This window comes from Leptosomus discolor, chromosome 19 (genome assembly GCF_034619465.1).
Source record: "Leptosomus discolor isolate bLepDis1 chromosome 19, bLepDis1.hap2, whole genome shotgun sequence".
In the NCBI taxonomy this organism is placed as follows: domain Eukaryota; kingdom Metazoa; phylum Chordata; class Aves; order Leptosomiformes; family Leptosomidae; genus Leptosomus; species Leptosomus discolor.
The window spans coordinates 2,656,185-2,673,557 of NC_141409.1; the positions used below are offsets into that span (position 1 = coordinate 2,656,185).

The following is a 17,373-nucleotide window of genomic DNA, read 5'->3' on the forward strand; positions in this document are numbered from 1 at the left end:
ACCAGCTCCGCGTGTGCCAAACCCTCCTGCCCCGCGTCCCGCGTCCCATCCATGGTGTGAGCACCCAGCACTGCGCTTTCCTGTCCGTGCTTCTGCTGGCGGCACTGGGGTGCTTTTGCAATGACTCACGCCGCTTCTGTTCACTGCTTGCTGCTCTCCTTGCAGAGTGGGTTTGACCGGGTCCTGCACACTTCAACAGCTCTTTCCAAAATCCAGCCTGTTTCTTGCAATGATCTTGTTTTGCTCTGGTGAATCATTCATGACACGGATAATTCACCCACAAAATAAATGAGCTCATCTTCAGCTTTCCAGAGAGCAGCTTTATCAGCAGGTCTGTAGTGGGCCTGGCACCAACCCGGCTGCTCTCCAGTGCCGGAGGGACAACCCAGCCCGGCATGGCTGGGAGGGACATGGATGCAGTACCCATGCTCCACATGAAGTCTTTTCATCCTCAACGCTCCATTGTGCCATGGAATTCTCTCTCCTTCCTGGGGTGGGGCATCAGGAGAAGGGACCCCAAGCCACCATCACCACCCTCCCAGGCTGAGACCCTCCTGGCCTGGCTGAGGTGGCATCAGCCCCCACAACAGCCCAGTGCAGACACCAACAGAAGAGGAAAGCAGGGCAGCTCCCACACCATGCACCCACCATGCAGCTCCACCAAAACTATGGCACCAGCTGTCTGCAGCTCCTGGGATGTGCAGCTTGCCCAGGCAGAGCAAACACCATTTTGAAGGAAGGATGCTATTAAAAAACCTGCCAAGAAACCAGCGGAATTGCTTGTTGCCAGCTGGTTGCTTCAGGATGCAGCCAGCTGCTGCAGAGCTGGTGGCTCTAGTTGCTGTTTGAAGAAGCAGAAGTGTGTGGGATGGTGGTGGTCAGGACCTGGCCATTGATGCTCTTGCAGTACAGTCCTAACGCGTGGACAGCGGTTTGGATGTGGTCGTTTCTAGGCTTGCAGAGAAGCCTCTTACAGAGACTCCAGCGTCAGAAAAATGGTGCTCAGAAGATCTGCAAAGTGGTCTAGAGTGGTATAACCATTATTTTTACTATTCTTTCCGTTTGGTGTTTAATACTGTGGCCACTTCTGGGAACCCTTGGTGTGAAGTGGGTGCCCACCTTGCCAGTGATGCACCGATGCCAAGAGGGCAGGGAGGAGGAGGAGGGATGCACATGGGCTGGGAGGAGGTCAAGGCAGCAGGGCCAGAGAGACCACCTCCTCTCTCCTCGGGTGCGGTGACCTTCATTAGCCTCCCCACCAGCTCCCTGCCTGCAGGCCTGGGGTTGCTCAGCTGCCAGAAAAGAAGACTCATGGAAAATTGATTGCTCTCCACAGTTATCTCATGGGAGGAGAGAGAGAGGTTGAGGATCCATAGCCACAAGCCAGGACATGGGAAATTCCAGCTGTATTTCCCTATAGTTATGTAAGGAAAAGTTTTTTCACTTTGAGGGTCAAATGCTGGACCAAGGTGCAAAGAGGTGGTGGGATCTCCAGCCTTGGAGATGTTCAAAGCTGCCCTGCACCAGGTCCAGAGCAACACGCTGGCCACGCTTTGAGCAGGGGGCTGGACTCTGCTATGGGAGTGGGACCAGCCGCAGTCTCCGTGGGGCAAGTGGGGTCCTCTGCTCCCATCAGAGCCCCCCGCATCTCCCCCAGCCCCGCGCATGCACAGTCCCATGGATTCCCAAGGCAGGGAGGATTTCACATCTTGCTGGTGACCCCGCAGCACCACAGTCACATCAGAAACTCCCTCCTGGTCCTGCAGTGCTACCAGGGGCTGATGGGGAGATCTGGAGCTCCCCGGGGGACTGCTGGCCTGGGCAGAGGGGTGACCACAAAGACCCCGAGCTGCATTTCAGAGGCAAAAGGATGCAAGGAAGACCCATGTCCTTTTGAAAACACCTCGTGCCCAAGCAAAACGGAACAGGGATGGCCCAGAAACAGAAATGGCAGCTCTGCAGAAACCTTCCCCCTTTCCATCCAGCGCAGCTGATGCTGGGTTTAACAGAGCCCGAGGGATTTGAGGCTCAGTAGAAACCAGAGCATGTACCAGAGCTGCGATACGGCCTCTCTTCCCAGCCCTCCTTCGCCAGGTTGGGCGGGTGCAGGGCTGGTGGAGCAGCTCTGGTGCTGGCGGTGCTGGGGCTGAGGCAGACGCCTCGTAATTGCGGTGACATTTAGCGTTTGCTTTGCTGGCTCCCCGGGAGAGCCCGGCACTGCCTGTGCTTGTAACCTGACAGCGCTGCTCGCCTGGATGCAGCGGCAAGACACAAACTGGGTCAGGGAGAAAGGAGGCGGCACGGGAGCTACGTGTGCCTTTGAGATGCCTGTCAGCAGCACGGTGGGGCAAGGGGGTCCTGGCACGGGTGAAGAGGTGCCCAAGCTCCTGCTCGTCCCTCCCAGGAGCTGCCTTGGCTGGGGCACGGCCCCAAAGAGCAGCCCAGCACTGAAGCAGCAATTTGGTTTTGCAGCAGAATTCCAGCTTTTTCAGGAAAACTTCCCTGAACGCAGTGGATGGGACCTGCTGAGCCCTGTCTGGCTCCTGGCTGCTGCCACCCCTTGCTCTGATCACAGCCTCACATGCGAGGCCGTGCCTGTGCTTGTGGGTGGTGGGATCCTGCTGTCCCAGCGTGGCTGTCCTGGGGTTCCCAGCAGGACCTGGGGGCATAATGTGCTCCCCCATTCCTGCTCCCAGGAGCTGGCAACAACCTCCGGGTCTCCTGCCATCCCCTCTGCTCCGCCTGGGCAACTGATGCTCTTATGTGGACCACCACGGTTGCATTTCTAGGTCAGTTGGGTGAATTTGAGGGTTGACCCAAGGATTTTGTTTTTCCTGCGTGCCTGTAACCCTCCCAGGGAGCTGCGGGGTGCATGGCTGGGAGCTGCCCCCAGCACGGCTCCTGCTCCGGCACGGCGGCAGCTTCCTGTGGCACAGCGGCTGCCGGGCGTGCGGGGGCCGCTGGGGCGCTGCGGTTTGAGCACGGAGAGCTGAGCTGCCGCTTGCTCGGAGCGTGCTGCAGGGAGAGCTTCAGCTGGGGGCAGAATGGCAGCTTGCAGACCGGGGGACGAGTGGTTGCAGGGCCGGGGGGAGCCATGAGGAAACGCAGGAGCTGGTGAACTCTCCAGCATCACCTTGGGTGGGAGCTGGGAGCCATGTAGAGCTCTTGTCAAAGGGCCTGTGGGAGGGGGCTGCATCCCTCAGGGCAGGGATGGTGAGCTGTACCGGCTGTTGGGGGGGTTTCCCAGGGCTGACAGCATCATCTGGCCTTGGGGTTTCTATCCCCTTCCTGATTTCTTCGGTCCTCCAAGGGCCTGGCCAATATATTTGGTGCCAGGAACCATCCTGGGTTGCTACGGGAAGATCCTGCGGCCTGTCTTTCCCTGCTGCTCTCTCCAGAGAGGACCTCCTGCCTGGTGCCTTGGCTGGAGGGGAACCCCTGGGAACAGGGGGATTGCCATAGCTCGGTGCTCCCGTGCAGGCTGCTGGGAACCAAGTGATGGAGCCAGCTCCATCCTTGGTGTGACATGGGTTTCCATATAACAGAAACTGGTGCTTCAGCCTCAAGGGGAAGCATGCCCAGACTGCTGGGGGAGCTGTCGGGGTGCTATCAGGGACCGTGCTGTGTCCCCAAGACAGGACAGGGGTAACCAGAGAGACTTGTACCACCGTGAGCCATGTCCCTGTCTGCTGGTGGCACGCGTCGTGTGGGTTTGGGGGGGTACAGGGACCTGTGCAGGGCGCTGGGGACCTGTGCAGGGCGCTGAGCACCCATGCAGCCCCCGGGATGCTCTGGAGGCATCATGGTCCAACGGATGGAGAAGAAGGTGTGGTGTTGGGTGCAGGCTCGAGGATGAGGGCTGTCCCCCAGCAAGGCAGAAGGGGTCTCTGGGCTCACCCTGGCCCTGGCTTTCTGCAGGACCCTGATCTACGCACAGGGGTTTGGGGCAGGCAGAGCTGCGCAGGGGCTGCCTGCCCGGCGGCTGCCTGCGTGCCAGCACAGAGCTGCCAGGCCACGCGAGCCCAGCGCTCGCGTCCCTCAGCAGCACAACAGACGCAAATGGGAGCAGACAGGCCGGCTCGAGTGGTAAAGATCAAACCCCGGGAGCCTGGGGCTGCTGTCAGCCCGAGACAGGGCGCTTGGAGCCATCCCAGGAGTGGCAGCCCCATCGCTTGCCCTGCCTGGTGATGCCCCTACGAAAGTGCGGTGTCCCCATGTGCGAGAGCGGGCGGGAGCCTGCCGGGGAGCTGGCCACGCTGCCTTCATGCTGCAGCGCCCGCAGCAGGGGCTGGCCGTAGCTCAGGACCACGCCATGGGGAAAGGATATGGGGGTTTGCCTGCCCTGGATTGCAGATCTAGGGGGGATGTACGAGCCACTGTCAGGACACAGGAATAAATGGCCCCCACTCCTCCCAATGGGCTCTGCCAACGGGCATGTTCCTGCACCCAGCACCTCCCCAGGGGCTGCCCCTCAGCTTCTCCGTGGGCTCAGGAAGGCAGAGGGGAAGGCGGCCCCAAAACACATCTCTGCCGAGAACTGCTGCGGAAAGCCCCCCTCCGCAGGGCCCTGTGGCTGCCCCAGTCTGCGTCGGCGGGTGGAAACATCAACCGCTCGCCCCAGGCTTTTGCCGAGCTGGCAGCTGAGGAAGAACGGTGCTGCTGTGGTGGCACGTGGGTCGTGGCTTGCAGGAAGACGGCTGGCTGCACCCACGCTCCTGGGGAACGAGGCAGGGGGAGCACCCTGTTTGGTTGGGATGCACCCGCCAAGGTGATTTGAAGGAGCAGAGGCCGATGCTAGTGGCATAGGACTGGCACCCCAGGTGCTGCAGGTCCAGGCACATCTTCCTCGTCCTTCTCCAGCCTCAAAGAGGTTTGAAGAGAGCCCTGGGACCCAGCACGGGCCCCAAACACCTGGATTTTGCACAACATGCCTGTTTCCCACCCAGGAAGCCTGCAGCCATCACCCCGGTGCCCACATCCCGTCGGCCCGGAGGTGGCCTCTTGCAGGCAGCAGCCCTGCTGCCACCGGCATGGAGCAGGAGGGACAAGGGCCCGTGGTGCAGACGGGGAGCAAGGAGAGGGCATGGCTAATTGGGATAATTGCTAAAGCAGGCAAGGGGCGAGCAGGGAGGGAGGCGGCAAACAAGGAGCTGTTGTGCACAGGCAGCCTAGGCACGCGGCCCCGGCTCCAGCCGGCAGCGAGAGCCAAACAAACGGGGACTGTTTGAAGCGAGGGAGGACAAGCAGACGGCAGGACAGAAACCAGACCTCCGCTGGGAGAGAGCCGGAGCCAAGGGCTTAGCTGGAGCTGGGTGCTGCGTGGGGTCTGCCTGCTCCCTGCAGGAAGAGCATCCCCAGACTGCCGCGGCAAAGCCTTCAGCAGGGGCAGGATGGTTCCGTCCCTGATCCACCCCTGGGGCAGGGGCCAAGAGGGCAAAGTGCTGAGGGTGCTCCAGGCCAGGAGATGGGTGACAGCTCCTCTGCCGCAGCCACCCCCAGGACTGGAAACTTCGCATCACAGAAAAATAGCAGGAAATCAGCCCCTTGTCCTGAAAAACCGCATCGGCAGGTGTAGTCTCCGTGCAAGATCTCCACGCGGTTGCGGCACAAGTGAAGCTGCGGCATCGCCCAGCACGGCTGTTTGCAGCGAAAGCAAAAGTGGTGCCTGCAGGCAGCCCGCCTCGGCCCAGCTTCTTCCTTTGCAGGAAGGAGAAGCGACATTTGAAGAGGGAAAACCGTGGCCATGCACATGAGTTGCCCAACCAGGAGTCCTTGGCTGGGGCTCTTACAGTCCATTTTCCAGGTCTCTGCATCCGAGCAAGTATTTAGCCTTGGAAGACATCCCAGGCTGTTTGCTGCTGCCTGGTTCTGAGCAGGGAGCTGCAGGTTATGGCCTGTTGGACACAAATCCTGCAGCATCGACCTGCCGTGGTTTCTGGACTGAGATTGGCAATGGGTGAATTGCCCTTCCTAAAGTTCCCATGCAGTAGCGTGAGGCCACCCTGCACCCCATCCCCGTGGCACATTGCAGTTGAAGATGCACAAGCACCGAGGGTGTGGAGGGGGATATCTCTGCGATGGCCAGAAGCTCTGCCCGAGCAGGGATTCTGCTGACAGGGAGACATTTTGGCACTGGAGGATGGTGTCAAGCGAAATGCCCCATCTCCGTCCTTGCCTCCTGCTTTCTTGCACGTGAAACAGCAGCTCTGTGCAGGAGCAGCCACTGGCTCCTGGTCCAAAGCCCGTCGGGAACAGCCCACCCTCAGCCCCAAAGCGCTCTGCTGCTGGGAGGAGACGGGAAGGACTTGCTCCAGGCCAGGAAATCCTTGCTTTCTCCTCCAGCCAGGCCGCAGTGGGCAGCCACAATGCACGCTTCCCCCGCACCGCTGCCAAGCCCCGGCGTGACCCGGGGGCCAGCCAGGCTGGAGAGCTGCAGGGGAGAGGGATGGAGGGTGAGTGCGGGAGGGCGATAAGGAAACCAGCTCTTCTCCTGGTTCCTGTGGCTGGCACGAGCCCAGGGAGAGGCAGGCAGCAGGCCAAGCGCCAGCTGACTTGTGCAATGCCCATTCCGGCCATGCCAGCCTGGCCACCGGCTTATTTATCCGACTCGTTATCCCTGGGTAACGCAGCATCCCCCTGTCAGGGCAGAGCAGAGGTTACACTAGAAAGGCTTTGGGCTCTGCAGCCACAGCTTGAGCATCTCCTGTGTACGTGGATGACACGCAGCATGGGCTCGGAGGAGCCCAAACGCACCAGTCATCACAAACGTGCCTCCGCAGCGTCCTCACCCCTCCCGCCTGCAGGCACACGGGTGATCCAGGCAGGCGGATGGGTGCCCAGCACCCCCACGTGCCACACGTGCCTGTGTGCCCCAGCTGTGCACAGCACCCGCTGCGTTTTCCCTGTCCCTGTGGTGCTCCCGTTGTCCCTGTCTCCCACTCGCGGGCCTGCGGGGTGGCTGAGATGTCACATCAGGAGAGGGCGGCATGTGCAGGGTAGAGCTGGTGACGGATTCTGTCAGAGCTGGGGAGCTGCCAGCCCTTTCCAGCGATGTGCTCTGGCTGCAGGGTGAGCACTGGAGCCTCGGGGGGTTTTGCAGAGGAGCCTGTGCTGCTCCTCAGTATGGAGCTGAATCCCGGGAGCCGGTGTTGAGGGCAGGATTGGGCCTGCCACAGGATGGGTGCACGGCCCGGGGCCACCCCCGGTGTGTGCAGCCCACGTGCTGACACAAGTGATGGGAGGCATCCTGGCACTGCAGGCAATCCCTCCCCTTGAGCAGCTTTTGCCAATCATTTCCAGGCTCCATTTTGGCTTTAAGAGCTGCCACCATCCTTTGGGACACGTCACTCTCCCTAAGACAGAACCAAGAACTGAGAAAACTCATTGCACGCTGCAGGCGGGACTACCTGGAGACAAGCAGTGCAGGGCGGCAGCTCCACACAGGGACACCAGGCACTTGTGGGTGCCGAGGCCCCCTGCAATGGGGCACGGCTGTGGGGCTGCCAGGTCGCGTGCCCACACGGGGCTGTCTCACACGCTGCGTCCAAAGGCGGGTTCAGCCCCCGGACGGGTGCGATGGGAGGCTGAGCACAGGCTGCCAGCCTGGCCTGGGGACATCAGCTAATTTTTCTGTGCTGGAGTTCCCCATGAGGGGTGCTGGAAATGGGGCTGTGCTGCCAAAGGACATGGAGCACAAACTCCTAGGGCTGCCGTGAGCCCCCAAAATCCCCTGTTCCTGGTAGCTTTGTCCCCATGTGCTGGTCTATGCTCCCTGTGTCACACCTCAGAGATGCACCACCGGTCCCCTCCATGGCGCTCTCGTGCCCACAGCCCCCAGCGCCTCCTCCCCTCTCGCCAGGTCCCCAGCTGAACCCCTGTGCCTGGTGGCACCGGTCCCATGGAGTTCCCCTTAGGGATTCTCACCCCACTGATGCCTCCTGCTCCCTGTGCCACCCCATAGTCCTTCCTTCATAGCTCCCTGCCTTGCTCTGCTTTTTAATGAGGAGGCAGACGAGAATTAAGGCAAACTCCTTGGAGAAGACCTTGCACAGCAGAGGGGCCCACGGAGGGAGCCTTGCAATGTCCCAAAAGAAATCATCCCACCCATCTGCCTTTGTTTTGCACAGCCCGAATTTGGGGTTTGGCTTTGCATTACTGCACTGTCCCAACTCATCCCTGTGCCCTGTTCACACACCGACGGCCTACGAGCTCTCTTTAGCTTCAGAAAAGCCTCCAGTCCCACCAAGGTTTGGTGAGAAGCCACTATCTGTGCTGGGGGCTCTCACTGAGCGGCTCCCCCAGCTGATTGCAAAACCTTTCCCTGTAGGAAACGTGCTCTGCATCATCCTCCCTTACTGACGGGCTGGAAAGAGCATCATCACCCTCATGTGCCTGCACCACGGCACTGCGTCTCCCCTGGAGCTGAAGGGAAATGTTCAGCAAACGCGACCTGTCCGTGAGTTTTTGTGTCCTGGTGACTGGGAGAGCCCCTGGGAGGAGCTGGGGCTGGGGAAGCTCCACTGACCCTGATGCCACACATGTGCCTGTTCCCAGGGGAACATGCTTGTGGCTTTATTTTCTTTTTTTTTGGTGTGTGTGTGGTTCTTTTTTTTTAACAAAATAAATGCCCCTTTTGCTGTGTGTGAATCACAAATGAGTTGAAGCAACCCATGAGATCACTGTAGGCACTGCTATCCTGCAAAAAAATCCTAAAATCTTGATCTCGTGTTTGGTCACGCAGGGTCAGGAGCTGTGGGCACCCTGCCATGGTACCGCTGCGAAGACCCAAGATCTTTTATGGACGGCTAATGCAGCAATTGCTGAGCCCAGCACTTCCCTCCTGGCTGCATGTCCCACTTCTGGGGACACTCCTACCCCTGCAGCACCCGCTAGCCTCCAGACCTGCTGTCAGCTGCCCATGCTGGGAACCCAGGCCCTGGCCCCCTCCGTGGGTCTGCCCCCTCAGTTTCGGGCTGCTGGGAGGCAGTATGGGCTGCAAGTGAGCTCATGAGTGTGTTAAAAGAAAAGAAAAGTGAAGGTTGGCTTTTTCTCCTGTTTCTCTTGGTTTTCTCAGGCTCCTCCTCAAATCACAGAGGTTGTCTCCTGGGCTGCGCAGAGCCAGAGCACCTTGCTCTGGAAGCACCGTGGCAGCTCGTGAGGAACTGCCTGTCCATCGCCTCTTCTAGCACAGCACGTTGCCTGGGTGAGCACCGAGCTTTCGGTTGCTTTTTTCTGTTGAATTTTTTCCCCCTGCAAACAATTGCAGGAAATCAGGCTGCTTTTAAGCAACAAATAGCAAAGTGTTAGTTCAGCTCCTCCATTGACTCAAGGGGTGCACAGCTCTGAAGCACCCGCTGGCTCCCCGCTCAGTGAGTCCCACACAGGACGACTCCAAAACAGCACCTTGGGCTCCGGTGCAGCAGCTTTTCCATCTGAAGATTCTCCGTCATCTATAAACCCTCCAAAGAGCCACGTGAGACCACTGGACGTGGCTCTTGGAGCTCTATTTGGAGTCATATATTGCCAAGAAGTTAAATGTTTGAACTTCAGGCTCCAGATTAGGGGTTGCTGCTCCTGGATTGGTGGTAACTCTCCCTGGCTGGGGCTGGGCTGCTGCAGGTCTGCCCCATCGCCTGCACTGGACAGACAAACACTCTGCTGTGCCCAAACTTCACTCTGTGACTCCGTCAGGATGGTGGGACAAGGAGCAAGGATTGACGCTTATGAGTGCTGCAAAGGGCAGATTTAGGCTTTCACCCCCTGAATCGCCCTCCTGGGGAATAACACTGAATTTAAAGGACTTACTTACCTCCATCTGCAGGACTCCTGGGAAGGGGGGTTGGTGTTCGTTGTCCCCTGCCAGTGGGCAGAGGTGAGCCCAGAGCCACCTCCTGCCCACAGGGTACAGCCTGGCGCTGGGGCTGTCTGTCTTGTCCATCTGGGGGGGACAGCAGGACCATCCTCAGTGCCTGGGGGCCCAGAGCCCCGTGGATGCAGGGCTGCCTGATGCTGCGATGCTCTGCAGCCAGCAGGGAACTGTGACAGGCACAGCTCCTGACAGGCACAGCTCCTGGGGCATCGCCAGAGAAGCCAGAGCAACTGGTCCCAGCGTCTTAACCTCCCCACGTGCGTTTGCTGGTGGGTGTGATGACAAGCTCCCTCTCTCATGGCTGTACCCCTTCCCAGTCCCCATTATAGACAGAACTACATTTCCAAGGTGCCCTGTTTCTGGAGGATGGACCCCAGTGACACCAGCTGCCCCATTCATGGCAGAGGCTGGGGCTGGATGTGTCCCCTGTCTGACAGCAGCACCCATGTGTGCCCACTGGTGCTGCAGCAGGTCTGCGCTGAGGCTGAAGGGAGCACTGGGATGACTGGTATGGGCACTCACAAGTGTGCTGGTGCTTGATGAGGGTGGAGGTGTCACCAAAGCTGTCCTCATGGATGGGACACTGGTAGGAGCACTGTCCCATGTGGGTTTGCAGGTGGGAGCGCTGCTCAAAGCCCTTCTTGCACTTGGGGCATTTATAGGGTCTCTGCCACAGAAGCCCTTTGGGACAAGGGCTCTCTGTGTTGTCCCTTGATGTCCCCAGCAGCCTGGGAGGGACTGTTCCCGTGGTCCCCTGATGTGCTAGAGCCTCCACCTTCTCACCCTCCATGTTCTCAGCATCTGTCAGAAGAAAGGAAACTCAGCTGTAACTTCCATGGACCACCCACACCTGCTGGAGACCCTGCTCCCACGGGAGTCACCCGCAGCTGGGTCAAAGTACCCCTGAGGAGATGAACAAGCCCCAGGAGGCCCCAGGACCTCAGTCCTGGTGGCAGTGCCCTCCTTAGCCTTGGTGCTCAGCAGTTTATCTGGGACGTGGGAGAAGAGGGTCGAAGGTCCCTGAGGCTGACAGCAGGATGGTGAGCTTTGAGGAGGAAGAGGGGATTGCTGACCCTGAAATCATCAGCCTTTGGGGACAGCTTGCCTTTAGGCAGCAGCCCAAATGCTAAGTGCCATGGTGGCTGTCTTGGCCTGGTAGGGACCTGACAGGGTTCATAGAGGATGTAGTTGCTCCTTTTTCTTGCTAGAGGACCTGGCTTAACCCAATCCCTCCAGCGGTGCTGCTGTGGCCCTCACTGCGGGACTGGTTCCAGTCACGTCATCGCTGTGCCCATGGCCAGGGGGAGAGGAGCTATTAAAGATACTGCTGACCCAGGAATAAATTTGGCATCAGGAAACTGAGGCTGGAAAGGAGAAGGAGGCCAGTTCTGGACCAGGAGAGCAGCCGCAGAGGCTGGAAGGGCTTCCCCAAGACGAGACTGCAATCAGCCCAGCCACTGCAGAGCCGGCGCCGGAGCCTGCGAGGAAGAAGATTATCCAGAAGGTGCCTGTAAGGTGGGAGCTGCGGCGGCGAAACGTCAGGGAGGGCCATCACCCAGGATGGAGGCACTTCAGATGAAAGCTAGCACCCTGCTCGGAGTGGTTGTGTGGGGTCCACAGCCCCGGGCAGCAGAGTGTGGGACGCCGCTACCCCAAAAAGCTCAGAGGTGCTAATGAGGTGAACTTCATTCACTTTGGAGCCCCTCAGGGAGAGGGAAGGCACTGAGGACACAGAGTTTTGGGGTCCCCCAGACCTGAGCTGTGCCTGACGTGCAGCCTCGCAGCTCTCTGCGAGCAGAGCCGCTGGTGAGCAGCGCTGCGTATGGAAAATCTGGGGCAAAAAGCCAAAATGAGCAAGTCCTGAGGCGCTGGGAGGAAGGGAAGCTCGCTGCTGGAGAGTGCCACAGCGACATCGCCTGCGCGAGCAGGAACACGCCGTGCAAGGCCAGGCAGGGCTGGGGTTACAGCAGGACACCTGGGAGGCTGCTGCCTCTTTTTTTATGGCTGCTTAGCAAAATAGATGAGATTTTATCTGGGGAGACAGCTCAAGATTGGAAAACCCGGCAGCAGTGAGGCCCAGCGAAGGGATGGAGGCTGCCGGTGGCTCTCCTCCAGGCGACCCTGCAGGAGCAGAGGCCCCGGGGGTGCCCAGGCAGGTGTTCTGCAGTTTTCAAAACCCAAGAGCTGGGTGCTGTGGTGCGCTCTATCCCTACTCTCAGTCCTCAGTGGGGAAACTGAGGCACAGAGCTGCATGGGGCCCCTTGCCCAATGCTAGAGCTGGTCAGAGGAGGGTTTGGCCTCCTGGCTTCTCAAAAAAAAAAAAAAAGTAAATCCCAGACCTCCCTCTTCCCTTCCCTCCACCCCCTGGGAGGCCACTGACTTTCTCTACAAGGCAAACCACGCTTTGGGAGCTGCAAGCCCAGCAGCCTGCAGGATGGAGGGACCAGCCACAGAGGGCAGGCAGGGGAGCCATGGATTGCAGGCAGGGTGCAGCCAGCTCAGCACCCACCAGCATCCATCCCCCATCACAGGGACAGCTCTGCCAGGGCCAGACAGGGTCCCATCACCTACCGGAGCTCTCCTGCTTGCTCCATGGGTGCCAAGGGCACAGCTCCCAGCGCAGTGTCCCCACTCAGCTGGCACCAGGCTGGGCAGGCAGGGCAGTGGTGGGCACCGCTGCCAGCAGGATCCATCCAGTCTGTGCAGCCCCAGCTCCTCAGTGCAGGTGAGAAATGCGGTTTTCTGCTGCAACGCCAGAAGGAAGGGGCTTTTCCCTTTGCAAAGTGCGGCGGGAAATGGAATTCAGTCCCAGGAGGATTCAGCTGCAATTTGGGGCACCCTCTGCTTTGCACCCACCCCTAGGCTGCCCCAGGGCTCCCAGGAGGGACTGGTTTCTGCCTGGAACTGCTTGTGGGAAGATGTTGGGGCTTCGCACAAACCAGTTTTGGGGGCTTGGTGATGGGAAGGGTGACACTGGCTGAGGGACATGGTTGGAATAAGGGACCGATAGTGGCTCTGTCCCACCCCACAGCATGCTCAGCCACCAGCACAGGAGGGACTGTCCAGCTGCAGGACAGGAGCTGAGTCCCACACCCTGGGGACAGGAGACCTGGCCAAGCACAAGTTCCCAGCAAAACCCACCCTGTCCCCAAGCTCCCAGAAGCAAGGACCTCATGCACTGGAGCCCCTGGCAGGGCTAGCTATGGCCGCCCACCAGTAAGGACCCTCCTGAGAAGCAACCTTCAGCAAAATGGCCATTCAGGACCCACAGTGGATACACAGGGGACACGTGGGTGTCCTGCCCAGGGCAGGGCAGAGTAGTGAAGCTGTGGCAGTGCCATGTCCCTACCAAGCCTTCTTTCCCCAGGCCAGGCTGGCAGCATGTCCCGTTGCCCCTGCACCTTCCAGCTTTCCCTGCAGCTTCCCTGGGGACATGGCAGCACCAAGGGGACCCAGGCTGGTACCTCCCGCTGCCACGAAGGAGGCTGGTGGGTCTGGATGTGGGGCTGGGATGCTCCTGTGCTGCCTTCCACCCAGCCCCTGGCTGCCAGGCTGGTCCCCACAGTCCCCCCTGTCCCCCCAAGGCTCAGCTCTTGCCCTGAGCTACATCCATCCAGCGATGGCCACCTCCTGCCAGCCACCACTGGAGCCATGTGGCAGGGATGCCAGGGCTGTGTATGAGCTGAAAGCCCTGACCCGGGCCAGGGGGAGTGGCAGGAGGGGACGCCAGAGGAACAGCCACTTGCAGAGGAGCTGCAGGAGGTGGTCGTGGCCCAAGGGGCTGCGGGCAAGTCTGGGAACAGCCATGGCTCGTGGTGGTTGGGGACATTGTGTCCCCATGATAGTGCTGGGCCCAGCTCCATCAGTGCTGGTGTTTCACTGTGCTGATGGGAAGCCACGAGCCTGGGGAGCTTGCGGGCAGCCCTGCCCTGCCTGCAGCCCTTCCTGTTCTCCTGGCAGGGCTGATGCTGCCGCAGAGCCCCTCCATGGGCCCAGCAGGTACTGGTGAGGGATACAAGGCAACACCAGGGAACCAAAGGAGCCCTGGCAGCTGGTGACAGGGACACCGGCTTTGTGATGGTGGGAGCATGGTAGGATCAGGGCCCCAAGGCAATGGGGCCTGGCCCCTAGGCTGGGTTTGCAGTTGAGATATTCTAAAAGGCCTCACATGAGAGCAGGACTGAGGGCTGGGGCTCACACAGGGTCTCTCCTGCCTGGTCGCAAGTGGAGGGTGCTGAAAATTTCTGTCTTTCCTCTTGCAGCCACTCTGGTCCCAGTGACTGGCACATGTGCCGGCATTCCTCTCCTTCCCCTTGCACCAGCTGTGTCCCTCACTCCATCCATCCTCCTGCATTTCACCCTCCAGTGATGACCTGGGGGCAGGCACAGGGTAAGTCCCCAAACCTGCCCTGGAAAAGGCTCTGCTGGTGGGCACAGGTTCACGCCACAGCCAACATCCCACCACAGATCCTCCAGATGCCCAGGCACACGCCAGGTCACTTGGGTCCAGCACGCTTTGTCCGTGCTCCTCTGTCTGCCTGGGAGCCCAGGGATCAGCTGGAGGAACAACGACCCCAGGGAAGACCCGGCATTGGGGTGTCAGGGCTGGAGAGGCGAGGCACAGCCAGGCAGGGTGTGGAGGACCCCTGGGCTGCAGGGATCTGGGTGTCCATGGGGGCACGCAGAACCTGGCAAGTGGGTCTGGGGGCTGGCAGGGGGTGGGGTGGGTGCAGATGGCTGATGTCACCTGCCCGGTGCTCAGGACCTGTGCACGGTACGCAGTGCCCTCTGCCCGGTGCCCGGTGCTTGGTGTTTGCTGCTTCCTACAGGGCCATGGTGTGCGGTGCCCCCACCCCACCGCCCCTGCCTGCTGCCCAGTACCAGCATGTGGTGCCAGTGCTGGTACCAGTGCATGGTGCTGGAGCTTAGTGCCTACCATGTGGCACGCAGCGCTGGTGCTGGTTCCAGTGGATGGTACTGGTGCCTGTACTGGTGTCAGTGCCTGGTCCTGGCAGTGGTGGCAGTGCATGGTACCACTGCCTGCTGTGTGGTGTGTGGTGCAGGTGCCAGTGCACAACACCAGTGCCCATGCCTGGTGTCAGAGCCAGTGCCCAGTGACTGGAACCAGTGGCTAGTGCTGGTGCCTGGCACACGGTGCTTAGTACTGGTGATCTTGCCCAGTGCCCAGTGCACATTTCCTAGTTCCCATTGCCCAGTGCCCCCTGCCCCAAGCCCTTCTCCAGTGCCCGGTGCCCAGTGCCTTTGCCCAGTGCACATTTCCCAGTTCCCATTGCCCAGTGCCCCCTGCCCCAAGCCCCTCTCCAGTGCCCAGTATCCCTGTCCAGTGCTGGTGCCAGTGCTCAGTCCTCCCTGCCCAGCGTCTGGTGCCTGGTACTGGTGCCCAGTTCCTTATGTCCCCTGCCTGGTGTCAGTGTCCAGTGCAGGAGCGGTCTGGCCCGATCAGTAGGGGCTCGGTGGTGAGTGCCAGGGCAGTGGGTGCTGGGGCAGCGGGTGCCGGGGTAGCGGGTGTCGAGCAGGGCCGGGTGATGGGTGTCAGGCGGTGGGTACCGGGGCGGTGGGTGCTGGGCGGTGCTGGGCAGTGGGTGCCGGGGTGGTGGGTGCTTGGCGATGGCTGCCGGGGCGGTGGGTGCCGAGGAGGTCGGTGCCGGGCGGTGGGTGCCGGGCGGTGGGTGCCGGGCGGTGAGTGCCGGGCGGTGGGTGCCGGGTGGTGGGTGCTGGGTGATGCTGGGCAGTGGGTGCCGGGCGGTGGGTGCCGGGCGGTGGGTGCTGGGCAGTGCTGGGTGGTGGGTGCCGGGCGGTGGGTGCCGCAGGGCGGGGCCGGGCGGGGCCGGGCGGGGCGGGCGGGCGGGGCGGGCCGCGCAGGAGGAAGCGCGGCGGGCGGCGGAGCGGCCCCGCAGGCGGCCGGAGCCGCGCGGTCGGTGAGTGCCGGGAGCGACGCGCTGCCCGTCCCCTGCCCCTGCCCGCTCCCCCTGCCCGCTGCTCCTGCCTCCCCTCTGCCTGCCCGACCCGCCCCGCGTCCTGCCTGCCCTCCTCCTCCTCCTGCCTGCCCCTTTCCCCTGCCCCTGCCCCGGTTCCCCCCCCCCCACCTCACTTGCCCTGTCCCTTGCCCTGTCCCTTGCCCCTCTCCCTACTGCCCCTGTCCTGTCCCTTCCTTCCCCCGCCTCTGCCTCTCCTGCCCCCTGCACCCCCTTTCTCCCCCCTCCTCTCCCCAATGTCTCTGCCCCCAAGAATCTCCTAACCCACCCCACTGCCCTACCTCTACCGTCTCCCACCCAGCACCGTCTCCCGCCCCCCCGGCACCCTGCCCACCCCCATGTCCCCCTGCCCAGGTGTCACCCTCTCCCGCCTCCCTTCCCAGCTCTGCCATCAGGGCAACATGGCCACAGCGTACGGGTTGCATGTTGGGGCCCCCTGGGTCTGTCAGGGAGGGGGGAGCACAGCTCTGCACCCTGCTCCCAAACCAGTGGGGTCTGCTGGGGGTCCCTTCCCCATGCCATAACAACAACCAGCACTGACAGCCCTAGCACCCCGGGTTAAGAAGGTGTCTGTCTAGCAGGAGGTGGGCAACGCCAGCCAGGCCACGCATGCTGACGACGAGCAGGGAGATGGATCGTGGTATCAGCCTGGAGAACCCCTATGCCAGTGTCGACATCCCGCGGGACCAGTTCCAGCAAAGCTTCATCACCCGCTACCTGAAGGACGAGCCCACCGTCATCGCCAACCCTGCAGCCGTGCCCACCTACAGTGTGGAGGAGCAGGCAGACCCCGCTGGCAACTGGAACAACCCAACCATTTCCACGGAGAAGTCCTGGTCCCGTCCCTACAACCCCTATGCCAGCCTGAGGATGCCCAACGGGGAATCGCCCAACTCCTTCTACACTGTCAGCCTGGACAAGACACCCAAGGGCCAGGAACAGGAGGCCAGAGGGGGATGCTGCTGCTGCAAGTGCTACCCCTGCTGCAGAAAGCTCTGCTGTGTCATCTCCTAAGGGCCCTCGTTGCACCCGCAGGACGTGCTGACCATGGGACGGGGCCAGGTGGCCCCACAGGGACGTGGCTTCCCAGCCTGGGCACCCCGGGGACCTGGCAGCTGGGAGGTGGCACCGGCTGGACTCTGCCATTGCTTTTCACCCATGAGCTCTGCAGCCAGAAATGCTGGTGATGGGCACCTGCCAGGTCCTGAGAGCCCAGTATGGGGTGTGGGGGAGAAGGACAGGTCCCCCCTGTCCCGCTGAGGCCTTAAGGATGATGTGTGCCAACACAGATGCCACCGAGAAGTGCCTACACTGGGGATGGGGCAGCCATTTGAGCCTGTGATCCTGTACACTGACCCTGCCAGTCTGCTCTTGCTGGCAAACCTTTGACTCTGGGCAAGGTGCAGACATTGCCCGCCTGCCGGAGGGTGGGTTTGGATGGTGGCAGCCCTGTGTGTGGCAGAGGGCATTGTTGCCGCTCTCTTGGAGCAGTGGAGTGGAGCAGGGACG

The 17,373-nt window shown here is 61.1% G+C and overlaps 1 protein-coding gene across 1 annotated transcript; it reads left to right on the forward strand.

The window, feature by feature from the left end:
* Nucleotides 1–5,889: 5,889 nt before the first annotated feature.
* LOC104351375 (uncharacterized) lies at nt 5,890–16,878 on the forward strand. Its single transcript, XM_086475887.1, has 2 exons — nt 5,890–6,017; nt 16,431–16,878. The coding sequence occupies exons 1-2, from the start codon at nt 5,890–5,892 to the stop codon at nt 16,876–16,878; spliced, it is 576 nt and encodes a 191-aa protein (XP_086332013.1).
* Nucleotides 16,879–17,373: the final 495 nt, after the last annotated feature.

Coding starts and splice junctions, on each gene's coding strand:
- LOC104351375 (XM_086475887.1), top strand. CDS start 5,890: ATGGCCTGTTGGACACAAATCCTGCAGCATCGACCTGCCGTGGTTTCT. Junction 6,018..16,430: donor CCACCCTGCACCCCATCCCC/GTGGCACATTGC, acceptor CGGGTTAAGAAG/GTGTCTGTCTAGCAGGAGGT.